The sequence below is a fragment of the Nicotiana tomentosiformis genome, chromosome 1, assembly GCF_000390325.3.
Source record: "Nicotiana tomentosiformis chromosome 1, ASM39032v3, whole genome shotgun sequence".
NCBI classification, from domain to species: Eukaryota; Viridiplantae; Streptophyta; class Magnoliopsida; order Solanales; family Solanaceae; genus Nicotiana; species Nicotiana tomentosiformis.
Window position 1 is genome coordinate 33571806 of NC_090812.1, and position 16087 is coordinate 33587892.

The window sequence follows — 16087 nt, forward strand, 5'->3', positions numbered from 1 at the left end:
AACCATATTATCCATGACTTCTTACATATGATTATTTTTGGGAGAATTCTTAGTCTCCCTAACTTGATGAATCCCCAATTTGAAGCTTTACAAATGTAAAAGTTAGACCCATGGTTATCCATTGGTTACCCATTGGCTATCCATTTTCTAAGTGAATAATATGGTTCTTATCCATATTTGACCCGTTTTTATAAAGTTCATTATCCAACCTATTTTTTAGCGGATAATATGGGTGGTTAACTGTTTTCTTTTAACCATTTTGACACCCCTACCTCCAAGCAACAAATTCTCATCCATGTATTTTTGGCTCTCGAATGAGATGGACCCATAATAATTAATACTCCTCGTACAATAAATTTAATTTTGTTTTCGTCGATACTGCATGTAGTATTTGTAAGGCTGAAATTTCGGTTGCCTTAGTGCAGCTTTCTTTTTTCAGAAGTTTTGGCCATGGCACTGATAATAAGATCAGTTCTTCTTCTCCTATTTATTTCCTTGATCAGTTTCGTGGTTGTTCAGCAGAAAAGTGATGCTGAAGAAGTACTAATGCTTCAAAAACCACGATTGATTAATTGCAAATTTGATAAAATATATCAGTTGGGTGACTAATTTGCAGATACAGGCAACTGCATCAGAGAGAGAATTTGTGGAGCTCATACTGTATGTGGAAGATTTCCTTATGGAATGAATTTTTTTCAGAATGCAACTGGACGTTGTTCTAATGGCATGCTCATGATTGATTTCATAGGTTTGATATATACTTCATTCTCTGTCACTATTGACGTGTTTTTCAGATTTAACTACGTATAAATATCGTATTGTGGAATTATTTATCTAGTCTAGAAAATAATCAGACAACCTGCTCTAACAAATGTTAATCAGGCACATGCCTTTTTATCCGCGGACGTAGAATTAGTGGAACTAGACTTAGAGTAAGCGCATGCGCATGAACCTCGTCTGAAAAAACAAAAAATTTAAAATAACCTCATACGCATTATCTTAAAATTTTGAGTTATGTAAGTAAAAGTTATTGTCGATTCTATTTAACTAACTCAATAAAAGAAGAGGCTCTACACTAAAGAAGTCTTCAAAGTTTTAAATTTTAGTTCTGCCAAAAATTAATTATTAATTATAATTATGATCTTATAATTCATTATGAATTAACAAGTTTTACATTGGATGGCTACCAATCGTAATTGTCCTCCTTTAGCGAGCTCACAAAAGCGAAGTTAGGACTGAGGCGTAATTGTTGTTGTTATTGTTATTGACATAAAAAGCATTTATGAAGGGTTAAAAAATTGATGTCAACTCATATTACAATTTTTTGTTTTTATAATATTTTAGTGCAGATGTATGATCCATAAATCACGTTCTATCAAAATTATGATAGAATTTAATTTGTAAAATAGATCTAAATATTAGAAAATAAATAAATATTAATTTTAATTTTTAACATAGATTTATTTGTTGAAGGAATAATTTAGTTTTTTTAAATGTAAAAGTGGGTATGTCAACCAATTTCAATTCTGTGGGCAATTAACTTCACACAATTACTCCATAAAATTTTAGGTTGTTAGGTATTTTAAATATTTTTACTTTTTATTAGATTTATTCTAAAACGTTAATAGTATTTCTCTTCTTTCAGAATATTTAATTTAAAAATCGACATATAGTAGAGAACCAAATCGATAGTTTTCAAAAGTTATTCTATGTGTCCAAAGACAAATAAAATCCCCGTCGATTTTCAATAAATAAAATTGTTGGCATTATTTCTATTTTTAAGTTTTATAAATGTCGAGTTTGTGTGTCTTGAGATAGAAACATAGTCATATTTATAAAATAATTATGTCTATAATTTTACGTGAGGTGATTAAATTTTTAAAAGTTAAAGATCACTTTTTCTACATGGAAGAACATATTGATAATGGTAATGACACGCTAATAGTTAGTTCACCTAAATTGAAATAAGTAATGTATTTATATAAGTTAAATTTTTCTTAACTTTAAATTCCTATATATTAAGAGTTTTTATATAGTCCAAATAAGGAAAGACATAATAGCTGTGAACACCTAATTTTTGACCATGCTTGAATTTTTTTCCACTCATCTCACCAATACCTCACTTCTCATTCTATCTTTCTCCACTCCACTTTCCTTTGCTCCCCACTCTTTGTCCCCACTTCATTTCCCTTGTCCCCAACTCCTTGTTCCCCATGCTTGCCCTCCCACTCACAACCCATCTTCTACTCAATCACGTTTTCACATGGGAACCAGCCGAAAACTCCAGCTCAAAAATGCAACAAAAACAACCCCAAAATACTCCATAAAAATACCTCAAAAATCCACACTAAAGGGAAGGAAAAAGAGCAAGAAAAAAAGACAGCCCGAAATTACAGCAAAAGCTGTCCAAAAAATGCAGCAAAATAGCTGCAAAACTTACCTCCATTAACGCCAAAAAATAGCTCCAAAGGCAACTGAAAAACAGCTTTTTAACCCAATAAAATCCAGCTGAAACGGTCCCCTTTTCCACCCAAATACAGTCCCAAAAATCAACACCCAAAACTCCATTGAAATCACCTTAAAACAGTCCACTTTTTCACGTGAAACAGCAGCATTTTTCAAGTCGAAGTTCCGTCGGTTGAGGTCGTCGCCGTCCAAGGTTTTCCGCTCACTTTCCTTATCTTTGTTGGAAGGTTTATTGAGGTCTATTTTCTAACTCTGTATTTGGTTAATATATTATTTCCGCTGTACTTCTTGTGTTGCAAATGAGAATAAAGCTTTGTTTCTAAGCATGAGCATGTTAGTTAATTTAATTTAATTTTCTTTATTTGTGTGCTTGCGTCTTTATCATCATTAAGTTAGTATATTAAATTTTGCTTCTTAAACTTGGAATTTAGACTATCTAGAAAGTGTACAATGGGCCATGTGAATGTTGGTTGTAATTTATTAAGGTTCTGACTTTCTTAAAAATAAATTTCAAAGCAAATAAATTTCAGGACCAACTTCTCATGTGCGCGAGACCACTCCCCTTTACTAGCTCTTTACAAGCCCAACAAAGAGTAATTCATTATAAAGTGAAGAAAAAGACTTTCCACAATCAATGAAGGACACTTTGTCTTTCACAAAATACAAAGAAGTAAAGAAGAAAAAAGGGACTACAATGAAATCTTTGACTTTGTATTATAAAGTATAAATAACACCAACAATCCCCCACTAATGTAAAAATAAAAATAGAATAAGAACAATTCTGGGCAAAAGAAGGAACGTGTACGTAAGTGTCAATATCTTTCGATTTGAATTGACACGTAGTGAAATGAGGCAACAACAAACATCCACAAAGTCAAGTACTCTTGAACTGAATGGATATTAGTTGAGACCCCCACAAATATCCTTAATTTTATGCAAACTCCACGATACTAACAAAGTGCTTTTATGGTCATGCACATACCTTGGGTCTCATGAGTACTCTAGAAAGACATCCCAAGTCTTTCATAAAAGGCGACCGCACCTTTACACTCACGTAGGTGATTCCATCAAGTCTATCTACACATAGACTACCTTAAGGCTATGGAATCAATAAGAGCAAAATGAGCTTAACCTTATAAAGCGCCTACCACACGCCTTAGGGATAGAAAATGTATATTGAGGTCTCATATGGCTTCGTTTGACCACAAACGGGTATCCACCATACTTCATCAATACATGGGCCTTAGCCCCGTCCCTCTCAACGTTTCAAGGATAACTCTCCTTGCCAAACCCTTGGTTAAAGGATCCGCCAAATTTCTTTTGGATCTTACATATTCCAAGAAAATAACACCATGTTTCAACAATTATTTTACCGCACCATGCCTAATGCAGATATGTCTTCTTTTTCCATTGTACACACTATTTTTGACAATTCCAATTGCCGCATGTGAGTCACAATGTAGAGAAACTGGTGAAGCTTGTCTTCCCCACAAAGGCACGTCTTCCAATAAGCTTCTCAACCACTCGGCTTCTTGCCCTGTCAACTCAAGAGCAATGAATTCAATCTTCATAGTAGATCGTGCTATACAAGTCTGTTTTGAAGACTTTCATAAAATAGCACCTGCACCCAAAGTAAACACATAGCCACTAGTGGAGCTAACTTCATCATTGTCAGTAACCCAGTTTACATCACAAAACCTTCTAAAACAGCAGAAAATTTATTAAAATGCAAACACCAATCCATAGTACCTCTCAAATACCTTAGCAAACTATGAAGAGCATTCCAGTGTTCACTACTAGGGTTGTGATTATATCTACTCAATCTACTAACAACATAAGCAATGTCATGTCATGTATAATTCATGAGAAATATTACATTACCAATTATCTTAGCATACTCAGTTTGAGAAATACTATATTGCTTATTCTTTTTCAAGTGTATGCTAGGATCATAAGGAGTTCTCACAGGTGCTACATCAAAACAATTAAACATTTTCAACATGTTCTCAATATAATGAGACTGAGATAATGAAAAACCATTAGAAATTCTTTTGATTTTAATCACTAAAATCACATCTGCTTCTCCAAGATCTTTTATTTCAAATTTAGAAGATAAAAAAATTCTTAGTCTCATTAACAACATTCACATTAGGGCCAAAGATTAACATGTCATCCACATACAGACATATAATAACACAATCTGATTTTATCATCTTGGAATAAACACAAGTATCAGATGCATTAACAACAAAAATATTACCCACTAATGTGCTATTAAACTTTTCATACCATTGCTTAGGTGTCTGCTTTAGACCATACAGAGACTTTCTCAATTTGCATACTTTATTCTCCTGTCCTTGGATCACAAATCCCTCAGGTTGAGAGATATAGATCTCTTCCTCTAAATCACCATTTAGGAAAGCCGGTTTAACATCCATTTGATGTATCACTAAATTATGAATAGCGGCTAAAGCAACAACAGTTCTAATAGTCGCTATCTTAGTCACAGGAGAATAAGTGTCAAAGTAATTAATGTCTTTCTTTTTGTTAAAACCCCTAATAACAGGTCTAGCCTTATATTTCTCAATTGTACCACCATGCCTCAATTTGTTCTTAAATATCCACTTGCTACTTATGGGTTTATAATCTTTAGGAAAATCAGACAAGTCCCAAGTATGATTAGAAACTATAGAGTCTAATTCACTTTAAAAGGCCTCTTTCCACAAACTAGAATCTATTGACCTTATTGCTTCATTATAAGTCTTAGGGTCTTCTTCTATTAAAAAGATTGACACTAATTCATCACTCAAAATATCAAGATCAATATTTTCAGTCAAGAAAGTAGTGATAAAGTCAAGATCAAAGCTAGCTTCAATTTTACGCCTCTTACTCCTTCTAAGTTCATTTTCATACTCATTAGCAGTAACACTAGAAGAATGTACAATATGAGAATTAATAGGCATAAATGTAGAAGCATTATTAAGCACATCACTTGGCACATTATTTTTCAATAGTAAAATATGCTCAAAAAATTCTGCATCTCTAGATTCACAAATAGAATTATCATTCAAAGACATAAATCTATACGCAACACTATTTTTAGCAATGAAAATAGCATCAAAAGTCTTGGGTCCAAAAGTTACTTGTTTAAAATCAGGTAGACCAACCTTAGTCAAACACCCCCACACTTTCAGAATTTTCAAGATAGGGGCAAACCTTTTCCATAACTCATACGGGGGTTTATCTAACTTCTTATGAGGGACTTTATTAAGAACATAGCATGCAGATAAAACAAATTCCCTCCACATATTATCAGATAAACCCAAACTCGAAAGCATAGAATTCATCATTTCCTTAAGGGTTCTATTTTTTCGTTCGGCTACACTATTTTGTTGGGGAGTATAGGGAGCACTAACCTTATGTATAATACCATTTTTCTCACAAAATGCTTCTAGAGTATTAGTACTATATTCACCACGCTTGTCAAACATAAGTCTCTTGATTTTTCTGTCTAATTGATTCTCTACTTCTGCCTTGTATTTCAAAAACATGCTTTCAGCCTCATCTTTTGACTTAAGAAGATATACCTTAGTGTATCTAGAAAAGTCATCTACAAAGGTGATGTAGTATTTCTTTCCACCCTTACTAACAGTGTTTTTGAAATCTGCTAAGTCTGAATGAACTAGTTCAAGCAATTCTGTCTTTCTACTAGTTACATTCTTAAAAGGCTTTTTGGTATGTTTTGCTTTTACACAAATAGGACACTTAGAAAAATTATCAACATTAACTGCAGGAATTAATTCTATTTTTCTAAGTCTTCTAATAGAAGCAATATTAATATGACCTAGTCTACCATGCCACAAATCAATAGACTCGGCAATATAAGCAGAATTGAAAGTACTAGCATTATTAGTAATCTCTTGAGCGATTTTCAGTACAAATAAACCCCCACTAAGGTAACCCTTCCCAACAAAGTCTCCCCGACGAGAAATAACAACTTTATTAGATTCAAAAATAAGTTTAAGACCTATTTTGTTGAGAAGCGCACCAGAAACTAAGTTTCTACGAAGGGAGGGTACACACAGAACATTGTTCAAAGCTAAGGTTTTTCCAGAAGTTAACTTAAGGAGAATTTTTCCTTTATCCATAACTCCAATTGTAGTGGAGTTACCCATGTAGATACACTCGCCATCAGCAGATTCCTCAAAGTCATGAAACAACTCCTTATTGGCACAAAGGTACCTTGAAGCGCCTGTGTCCAGTATCCAGTCAATCTTGTTAGCCACCATGTTCGCCTCAACGACCGTAGTAGCAATGACGTCATCACCCTCAGTAAGGTTAGCTTGGACTGGAGCTTTTTTTCCCTGCTTAGAGCTTTGTCCTTGTCTCTAGTTGCACTGAAAGGCCTTGTGACCAATTTTGTCGCAGACACAGCAAGGTCCTTTCGACTTTTGAATATAGTCCTCTGGCTTATTGAAGTAATTCTGCTTCTTCACATGTCCTTTCTTCTGTTTTTCTTTAAACTTGTCTTTCACAAAGGTACTAGAAGATTCCACAAGGTTATCTTTAGAAGAATTAAGAGAGAGAGATTTCATCTCACTACTACAAAAAAGGCCTTTGGCGGAAATTAAAAACAGCATTGGTGGCAATAATAATGGCCGCTATATCATTTACCAGCAATTGGTGTTTAGCCGCTGAAGCCGGAGTCGGTAAAGCCTTTAGCCGCGTTTCTCACAAAAGCTGGTAAAGGGTATGATTTATTGTCGGTAAAACACATTTGATTTAGCGGCAAATATTTGCGGCAATTATGATGGCTGCTAAACCCAGTCTAAAAACGGCTAATCATGCTCCTTTAACGTCCATTTCTATAGCCGCTAAAGGTAAAAGAATGGACGCTAAAAGTCCATACCTTTAGCGGTAATTATTTTATGGCAACAATATCTCTTCTAATAATGTATTATTATGCCCTTTTAGCATCCATTTTAATGGCTAGTAAATTAAATTAAATTGCCGCTAAAAGTCATCTTTAATAGCAATATAATAGCCACAATATTCCTGTATAAACGTATTTATTTGCCCTTTTATCGTTCATTTTGTAGCCGGTATATCCTGTTAAATTGGCGCTAAAAGTCTCAAGCTATAACGCTAAGTTTAGCCACCATGAATAATAGCTACTACATTCGATCAAAAAATAATGCAAATAACAAAACATATCAATAATAATTCATCAAACCATAATATATTTCGTTAAATATTAACAAACAAAAGGAAGTACTTCCAAAATATTAATATCACAGTAACTTAAAAAATAAACTTAACTTGTTTGAACTAAATAGCTAATGTCGTCATATATAACTAATCTTAACAAATAACAATCTTCAAATAATTTCTGCAACTCTTCATCACATTGAAATCTTCCACCCGCTAAATTATCGAACATCAGACTGTATGACCTGAAATTATAAAATAACTATGTCAATAGATGAAATACAATAATCCTCAATTCCAAGTAAACATTGTGTGATAATGGAGAAATAACTAGCATGAGTAATTTATATGTTACCATCTCAAGAAAAAACTAGCAGGAGTTATTTTTGCTTTCTATCAGCCAAAGCATATATTTAACCATTTAAGCACTTCATAACACTACCGTAATGTTAGCGATCTTTGAGATATCACATAATTCTGATCTTGGCAATAGCTATGATGACTAATGCATAGTGACAATAAAATAAATTATACTTCTTCTATGGTTTTCATCTCCAAATATATACTTCCATTTTTATCAATTTATTTATAACTCTTTTTTTTACTGAGCGTCAGTTTAACTAGTTCATTTTCTGTTATATAAAAAAAGATATTCTTGAAATTAGAAAACATTAAAATTTTACATGGCTACAATGAACAATGGAAACAACAATACTCCAGCAACTGCTTAAGTTATGTTTTCACCTAAACAAACTTTGCCTACTCGAAAAACTGTCGATACACTATTTGTTCTTAAAAGTTTGTAATCTGAATTGACGACTCTAATGATAAGTGCTGATTCTGGGATATATATCTACATTTCCTAAAGAAGACAACATATTTGTTTGGAAAGGGACAATATCTGGTATCAAGGATAAAATTTTTGAAGGAACAAAATACAAGCCTATCTCTCATTTCCTCCTGATTACCTTTTCAGACCCCCATCTGCTTAGACATTTTTCAGTCATCTGCTTATGACGTGAGGACTATACTTATTTCAATTCAGAGTTTGTTTGGAGAGCCAAACATAATCTCACCTCTAAATACTCAAGTTGCTGCTCTTAGGATCAATCCAGAAGAATATAGATAGATGGTTGAGAAGCTATACAAGCCTAGTGCCTAGAGTTAGCTACTAGAGCATCAGATTTATGAAAGGACAGGATATTTTCAAGATGATGTCTGATGAGTTTGGAATAGAGCCTAGGCTAGAGCATTTTGCGTGCATGGTAGATATGTTCGATCGTGCTGGAAAACTCTATGAAGAAAAAGAGTTTATCGAGTCAGTAGCAAATCGTGTTGATCATGGTCTGTGTTTGTGGCGTATCTTGCTAAGTTCTTACAGGAACTATAGAAACTATGAATTAGGTGCATATACAGGAGAGAAGTTAATGGAATTGGAGCCGACTGCGCGTTGTTTTTTCTATTTTTTGTGTTGAGAAGCGACCGAGGGCCGATATGTGTTTGTTTGATCGTAATTGATCATGACCTTTCATTAAATTGCGGCCTAGGGCCGGTAGATGTTTGTTCGAGTGGGTTCGATCATAACCTTTTATTAGTTTTGCGACTGAAGGCCGATAGGTGTTTGTTCGAGCGGGGTCGAACGTAACCTTTTGTTAGTTTGCGGTCGAAGGCCGATAGTTGTTTGTTCGAGTGGGGTCCATCATAACTTTTTGTTAGTTTTGTGGCCGAAGGCCGATAGGTGTTTGTTCGAGCGGGGTCAAACGTAACCTTTCATTAGTATTGCGACCGAGGGCCTATAGGTGTTTGTTCGAACGGGGTCGAATGCAACCTTAACATGTAGAAGGCGTGCTGATAAGCATAAATTTCTTATTGCTTTGACATTGTTGCTTTGGTGAATACTTGGAGAAATATACAAATTTTTAGGTGTTGGCCGGCGTTCCAGTCCCAGTCTATCTAGTCCCTTCATTGGTTGACCTGGAGAGTACTGAGAGGTCGAGCAATGAAATAGCAATCACGATCCTGCCTTTGCATACTTCGACTCGAAGTGTTCCCTTCATCACCTTGTTAAAAACCTCATTGAGAAAATCCAACTAGGACAAAACTCAAGTGAGGGAAAAAAGAGTACGACTTGGGGAACGCTTTTTCTCTTAGAAGTTGAAGTATTTGAGGTGGCTGATATTCCAGTTATTTGGTAGTAGCTTTCCTTCCATTGTTTCTAGTGGGAATGAACCCTTATTTGTTTTTGCTGTGATTTTGTACGGACCGTCCCAGTTCGTTCCTAGCTTGCCTTCTCGGGGATCTTTGCTCGCTAGAGTTTTGGCTTTTAGTATGTAGTCCCCCACTTTAAGTGGCCTGGCCTTTGTTTTTTTTGTTGTAATAGTGTTCTGTTTTATGTTTTTGGGTGGCCATTCTTATGTAGGCCATATCTCTTTGCTCGCTGGAGTATCTTAGGCTGGGTTCTCTGACCTCAACTGCTATTACTACCTCGGTCCCATAGACCAAAGAGTAGGGTGTCTCTCATATGCTTGTTTTCGGAGTGGTTCGGTAGGCCCATAATGCTTTTGGTAGTATTTCCGGCCACTTTCCCTTGGCGTCTTTGAGCTTCTGCTTCATGATGTTTAGTAACGACTTGTTGGAGGACTCTGCTTGTCCGTTACCTGCGGGATGATACGGGGTTAAGAGTATCCTCTTGATATGCCATTTTTGAAGAACCCATCGGTTTTCTTTCATGTGAACTGGGGTCCGTTTTCGCAGTTGATTTCTTTGGGAAGGCTAAACCGGCATATGATGTTTCTCTATATAAAGGTGATTACCTCTTGTTCCTGCATTTGGGCGAATGCTCGTTCTTTCATCCACTTAGAGTAATAGTCAATTAAAACCAAAAGGAATCGTACGTTACCTCGCCCTGCTGGGAGGTGGCCTACGATATCCATTCTCTATTTGATGAATGGCCAAGGTGAGGTGACCGAGTGTAGATATTCGCCCGCTTGGTGAATCATTGGGGAGTACTTTTAGCACTGGTCACATCTCCTCACAAAGTCGACATCCTTCTTCATGGTAGGCTAGTGATATCCCGCTCGTATGAGGTATCTGACCAGTGCTTGATTGCCAGAGTGAGCCCCGCAATGGTCTTTGTGGACCTCTTTGAGGAGGCGGTGAGTTTGGTTTGGGCTCAGGCACTTCGCTAAAGGGCCACTGTAAGTCCTCTTATACAGGTCGTTGTGGAGGATACTATATCTGGCCGCTTCCATTCTTAGTTTCTTGGACTCTTTTTTATCGCCAGGGAGTGTGCCATCCTGAAAGTATGTGATAATACGATTGCGCCGGTCCAAGTTAATTTTATGGTTCTTACCTCGACTTGGTCTAGTTTTTGTGCTCGTGGGATTTAGTTGAGCTGACATTTGTTGAACTCAGGCAGTAGCTTGCAGATTTCGGTCTATTATTTTTGAAATCTATCCTTGATTTGGAAAGTCCCTATGACTTGGTTGACTACGAGATGGGAATCACAACGTAGTTTCAATCGTTTTGCTCCATATTTGAGCGCTAGTTTTAAACCTGCAATTATGGCCTCATACTCGGCCTCATTGTTAGTCATATTCAGGAACCTTATGGATTAGCGAATTACTTTGCCTGTCGGGACTTCGAGTACGAGTCCCAGTACGAACCCCGACTCGTTGGATGTGCCATCGGTATATAGGACCCAAAGGTCTTGTGTTTGGAGGGAAGTTTTGATGGCTTCCCTTTTGACTTCAGGCATTATTTTTGCGTTGATGTCGGCAACGAAGCTAGCGAGCACTTGCGACTTTATTGTAGTTCATGGCTGGTACGTGATATTGTGCTCACTTAGCTCGATGGCCCATTTGACAAGGCTTCTTGACAGCTCGGGTTTATGTAAAATGCTTCTTAGGGGGGAAAGTTGTGATGACCGAGATGGGGTGACATTGAAAATATGGTCTAAGCTTTCGTGAAGCTACGACTAAGGCCAAAGCTAATTTTTTGAGGTGCGGGTACCTCGTCTTGGCATTGACGAGTGTTTTGCTAATGTAATAGATGGGAGATTTTTTGAGGTGCGGGTACCTCATCTCTACGCTTACATCTGCCTCGAATACGGCCAGGTAGACGAGGAGACACTCCCCCGGCTCGTGTTTTGAAATCAAGGGCAGCGATGATAGGTATGGCTTTAGTTCTCGTAGAGCCTGGACGCACTCGGAAGTCCATTCAAGGCCGTTGTCTTTCTTGAGTATGCCAAAGAATTTATGGCACTTATCCGATGACCGCAAGATAAACCTTGATAGGGCGACAATGCGACCAGTCAACCTTTAGACTTGTTTTTTGGTGGTCAAGAGTTCCGGTATCCCTTCGATGGCTTTGATTTGGTCTAGGTTGACCTTGATCCCTCATTGTGATACCAGAAAATTCAGGAACTTACCTGAGGCTACGCCGAATGCGCATTTCTCCTGGTTCAGCTTCATTCTGAGTATGTCGTCTATATATACTTCCATTATTTTGCCGAGCTTGTCCTTGTACATCTTTGTTACCAACCTTTGATAAGTAGCTCTTGAGTTCTTTAGTCAAAAGGCATAACCCTGTAGCAATACGTTCCTTGGTGGGTGATGAACGTGGTTTTCTCCTGATCCTCTTCTTCCATTAGGATCTGATTACAGCCTGAGTAAGCGTCCAAGAAACTTAGTAGATCATGTCCGGTCGTTGTGTCGATATAAGGAAACGAGATCGAATCCTTCGGACATGCTTTGTTTAAATCTGTGAAATCCACGCACATCCGCCATTCCCCATTATTCTTTTTGACCATCATTACATTGGTAACCCACTTGGGGTACTTCGACTCCCTGATGGAACCATTTTCTAACAGTTTTCCATCTCCTCGCGCACTACGTCATTAATTGTAAAGTTGAATTAACGTCTGACCTATCTCATTCGTTGGGGGGTGGAACGGGTCGACGTTTAATTTGTGTGTGGCGATTTCCTTTGGGATGCCCGATATATCTGCATGGCAGAAAGCAAATAAATCTACGCTAGCTGTTAAGAATTGACTGAATTTACCTGGTTCCAGAAGCTTGCATTCGATATAGGCCTTCTTGCTGTGGTCGTTGGGGTCTAGTTGAATGGGTTCGAGGTGTTCTATGGCCGATCCTATAGCTTCAACCATGCCGGGGTCTTTGATACCGTCCCCGGTCTCATCGCACTCTGACCTCGACCCTCCTCATTGCTATGCCTCTTTTTCTTTATCCTTTCTTTGCTGGGTGGTCGTGTTGTCTAAGGCAATGCGGTAGCATTCCCGGGAGGTACGATGTTCCCCTCGTATACTGAATATTCCCCATGGAGTTGGGAATTTGATGACTTGGTATAAGCTGGAGGGGACGACCTTCATGGGGTTTATCCATGGTCGTCCCACTATGGCATTGTACGTGGTGTCCTGGTCTATGATGTGGAATGTTGTTTCTAGAGTTACGCCACCGGCCAAAACGGGGAGTGTAATTTCCCTGGATGTCCGTTCAACTGCATTGTTAAAACCAGTTAGGGTGATGAAGCGCGACACTATCTTATCTTTGAGTCTCATTTGGGTAAGTACTCGGGGATGGATAATGTACGCGTTGCTCCCGTCATCTACCATAATGCGTTTAACATCGGTATCTAAAATTTGTAAAGTAATAACGAGGGTGTCATTATGAGGAAAAGTCAAACCGTCGAAATACGACTTGTTGAAGATGATACTTTCTCCGAGTTCGCAATATTGTTCGGGTGATAGATCGCTTGAGTTTGTGGGTAGTGATGAACTTTACATTTTGTGGCCAATGATCATGCTGATGGTACGAGCCGGTGAGTATAGCTTTGGCGGTCCTTGGTGTTCGCATCCTCTGGAAAAATTGGTTCTTCCTCTATCGCTTAGCAACTCTTTGAGGTGCTCTTGTCGCAACATGTTTACGACTTCCCGCCTTAGGGTGATGCAATCTTTAGTTTTGTGCCCTTGTTCCTGGTGGAACTCACAGAGGGCGTCAGAATTTCTGGTGCTCGGGTCCTATCTCATCTTTGGCGGCCACTTCAATTTTGGTCTGAGCTTCTCCAAAGCACAGACTATCTCTGTAGGTGACACACAAAAATTGTGAGCAGATAATATGGGAGGCATACCTCTTTCGTTCCGATGAGTTCCTGTCCTTGGTCTGGATAGGCCTTCTTCGTAGCGGGGGGAGGGCGCAGCGGCCGTTCTGACATATGGTTGATGTTGTTCCCTGTTAGATCGCGAAATTGCATAATCTATTCTGGCGTTGTCTCTTCGGTCTTTTCTGGATATGACTTGTACCGAGGCCAATCAATGAGTTGGCCTGTTGAGGTTGTCCTCATCTGCTCGGACCTCGGCACAATAAGCATTGTGGATTTCGTACCAGGTGGTTGGGGGATACTTTATCAGTCGATTCAACAGTTTCCTAGTTGCTCTTGAACCATCTCTACTCAGCCCGTTCTGAAAGGCTGCGACCGCCATCCCTTCGTATGCATTTGGCAGAGTAATCCTTACTCGGTTGAACCGAGTGAGGAAGTCCTTCAGTCCCTCTCCCAGGGACTGTTTAATAGCAACTATGTCATTCACTCTCGCCTCGACCTTCTTGGCTCTGGCATGGGCCGTTACGAACTTGTCGACCATTTCTTCGAAAGTGTCTATGGAGCGTGATGGTAGCTGCGAATACCATGTTAATGACCCTCCTGTGAGGGTTTCGCTAAAATTCTTCAGTAAAATGGAGGATACTTATTCTTTAGAGAGGTCATTGCCTTTCACAGCGGTGACGTAATGAGTCACATGAGTCCCTGAGATAGGGCGACATTTTGAAGGTTTTTGGTATGTCATGCGGAGCTGCGTCATCACTGTATAACTGCTCGACGAACCGGTCGTCGTCCTTTTTTGGCAGCAGCTTAGGAGCGCCTTGTTTTTATTCTCCATTTCTTCCATCCTTTTTAGAATGGCTGCGAGGGCGTTGTCACTTGCACTATTAATGACATTGTGAGTTATACCTATCATTAAAGGGAGGGGTTGGTTGCACTGCTCATCTATTTGTTTTATCGTGTAAGTCGTTCCTGGAGCGAGCTTGTTGAGGACGCTTTTTAGCGTGTCAGTTAGCCATGCCTCGAGGAGTTTCTTCACAACTGGGGGCATCCCTTCCTCTACAAACGTGGAGGCTCCTTTACCACGGGGTTTTATTATGCTGCAGTGTGGGGGCGGTGATCCATCTCGCCTAGGAGATGCACTGGGCGTCGTGTCTTCACCCGCCGTTTCACAGCTTTCGTTGATGACATTCATGTGGTTGGTTGGGAAGTTATTTGTTATTCTCACCCTTTATTCTCGGTTACCTTCCATGTAGGGTTTTGTGCACACAGAGAACATAAGATATTGGATTTTTTTTCTTTACGTTAGTGACTTGCGTTAGTTGTAGATCTAGAGAAAACTAAAAATTTAACTAAGAAATCCCCACAAACGGTGCCAAATTATTTGACCAAAAAGTATAAATCTTGGTTTCAAATAATTACATTTATGTGAATAGAGTTCATCTTAGCTAACAATAATATCCTTAGATGGGGTCTTAAAATAGGCAATGACTATTGTGTAGATTTGGTTGAAAAGTGGTAATATCGCATAATAAATGTTCTAGAAATTAGGAGCAATAATGTAGCATTCAATAATAATGAACAACAATAAATGGCATTCAAGTAAATTAATAAAGGATGGAATAGGTGGATCTTTCTCCTGACAGCGAATGATAGACAGATTCTTGAATATTCGAGTTATTCTCGGATCTAATAGAATAATCTCGACCAGAATCTTAGAGAAAAAGGTTATGTTTGTATGCTAGTAATCGAGAGACGAATCTTTTAGTCAAAATGTCTTTTTTACAATGAATATCTCATGCCCCTATCATTCTCTCTTTTTTTATTTATATGGGACATATTCCTAAGAAACCCTAATAGTACAAGTGCAGAAAATATCCACTAGAATATTCTCTTTAATATCCTATCTTGAAAACTGGTCGTCACAGCTCTGTCAATGGTACCTGACCTTGAACTCGACCTCGACCCTTGCTGACATCTCAACTACGGCTCTCGTGGACTTTTCGACCACATGCTTCGCTGCTTCTTGGGCCATCTCGTCCAAAGACGAATTGGGAACTCTCCCTTTAGTATTATCTTGGCATAAATACTCTAAAGATATATTTTTGACCCATACAGCATCATGCAAGCAATTCTAACTATCATTTAGGTAAACCGATTATCATTATTATTATTATTATTATTATTATTATTATTATTATTATTATTATTATTACTGTATATACTGTATTATTTATTTACTTAGTAGTATTATCATTAAAATATTTTAATCGTGAGCTTTCTGTAGGAAAAAAACTAT

At 38.0% G+C, this 16087-nt stretch overlaps 1 protein-coding gene and 1 pseudogene across 1 annotated transcript in view; both read left to right on the top strand.

Annotated features, from left to right (window-relative positions):
• Window positions 1-362: 362 nt before the first annotated feature.
• Window positions 363-16087, top strand: part of LOC104117364 (GDSL esterase/lipase At5g03980-like) — a 162563-nt gene continuing 146838 nt past the window's right edge. The window contains exon 1 of the mRNA XM_070180759.1: window positions 363-748. Within this exon, the coding sequence (XP_070036860.1) occupies window positions 685-748 (64 nt within the window). The 5' untranslated portion in view covers window positions 363-684. The remainder of the gene's footprint in view (window positions 749-16087) is intronic.
• On the top strand, window positions 8358-8836 carry LOC117273935 (ubiquitin-conjugating enzyme E2 19-like; annotated as a pseudogene).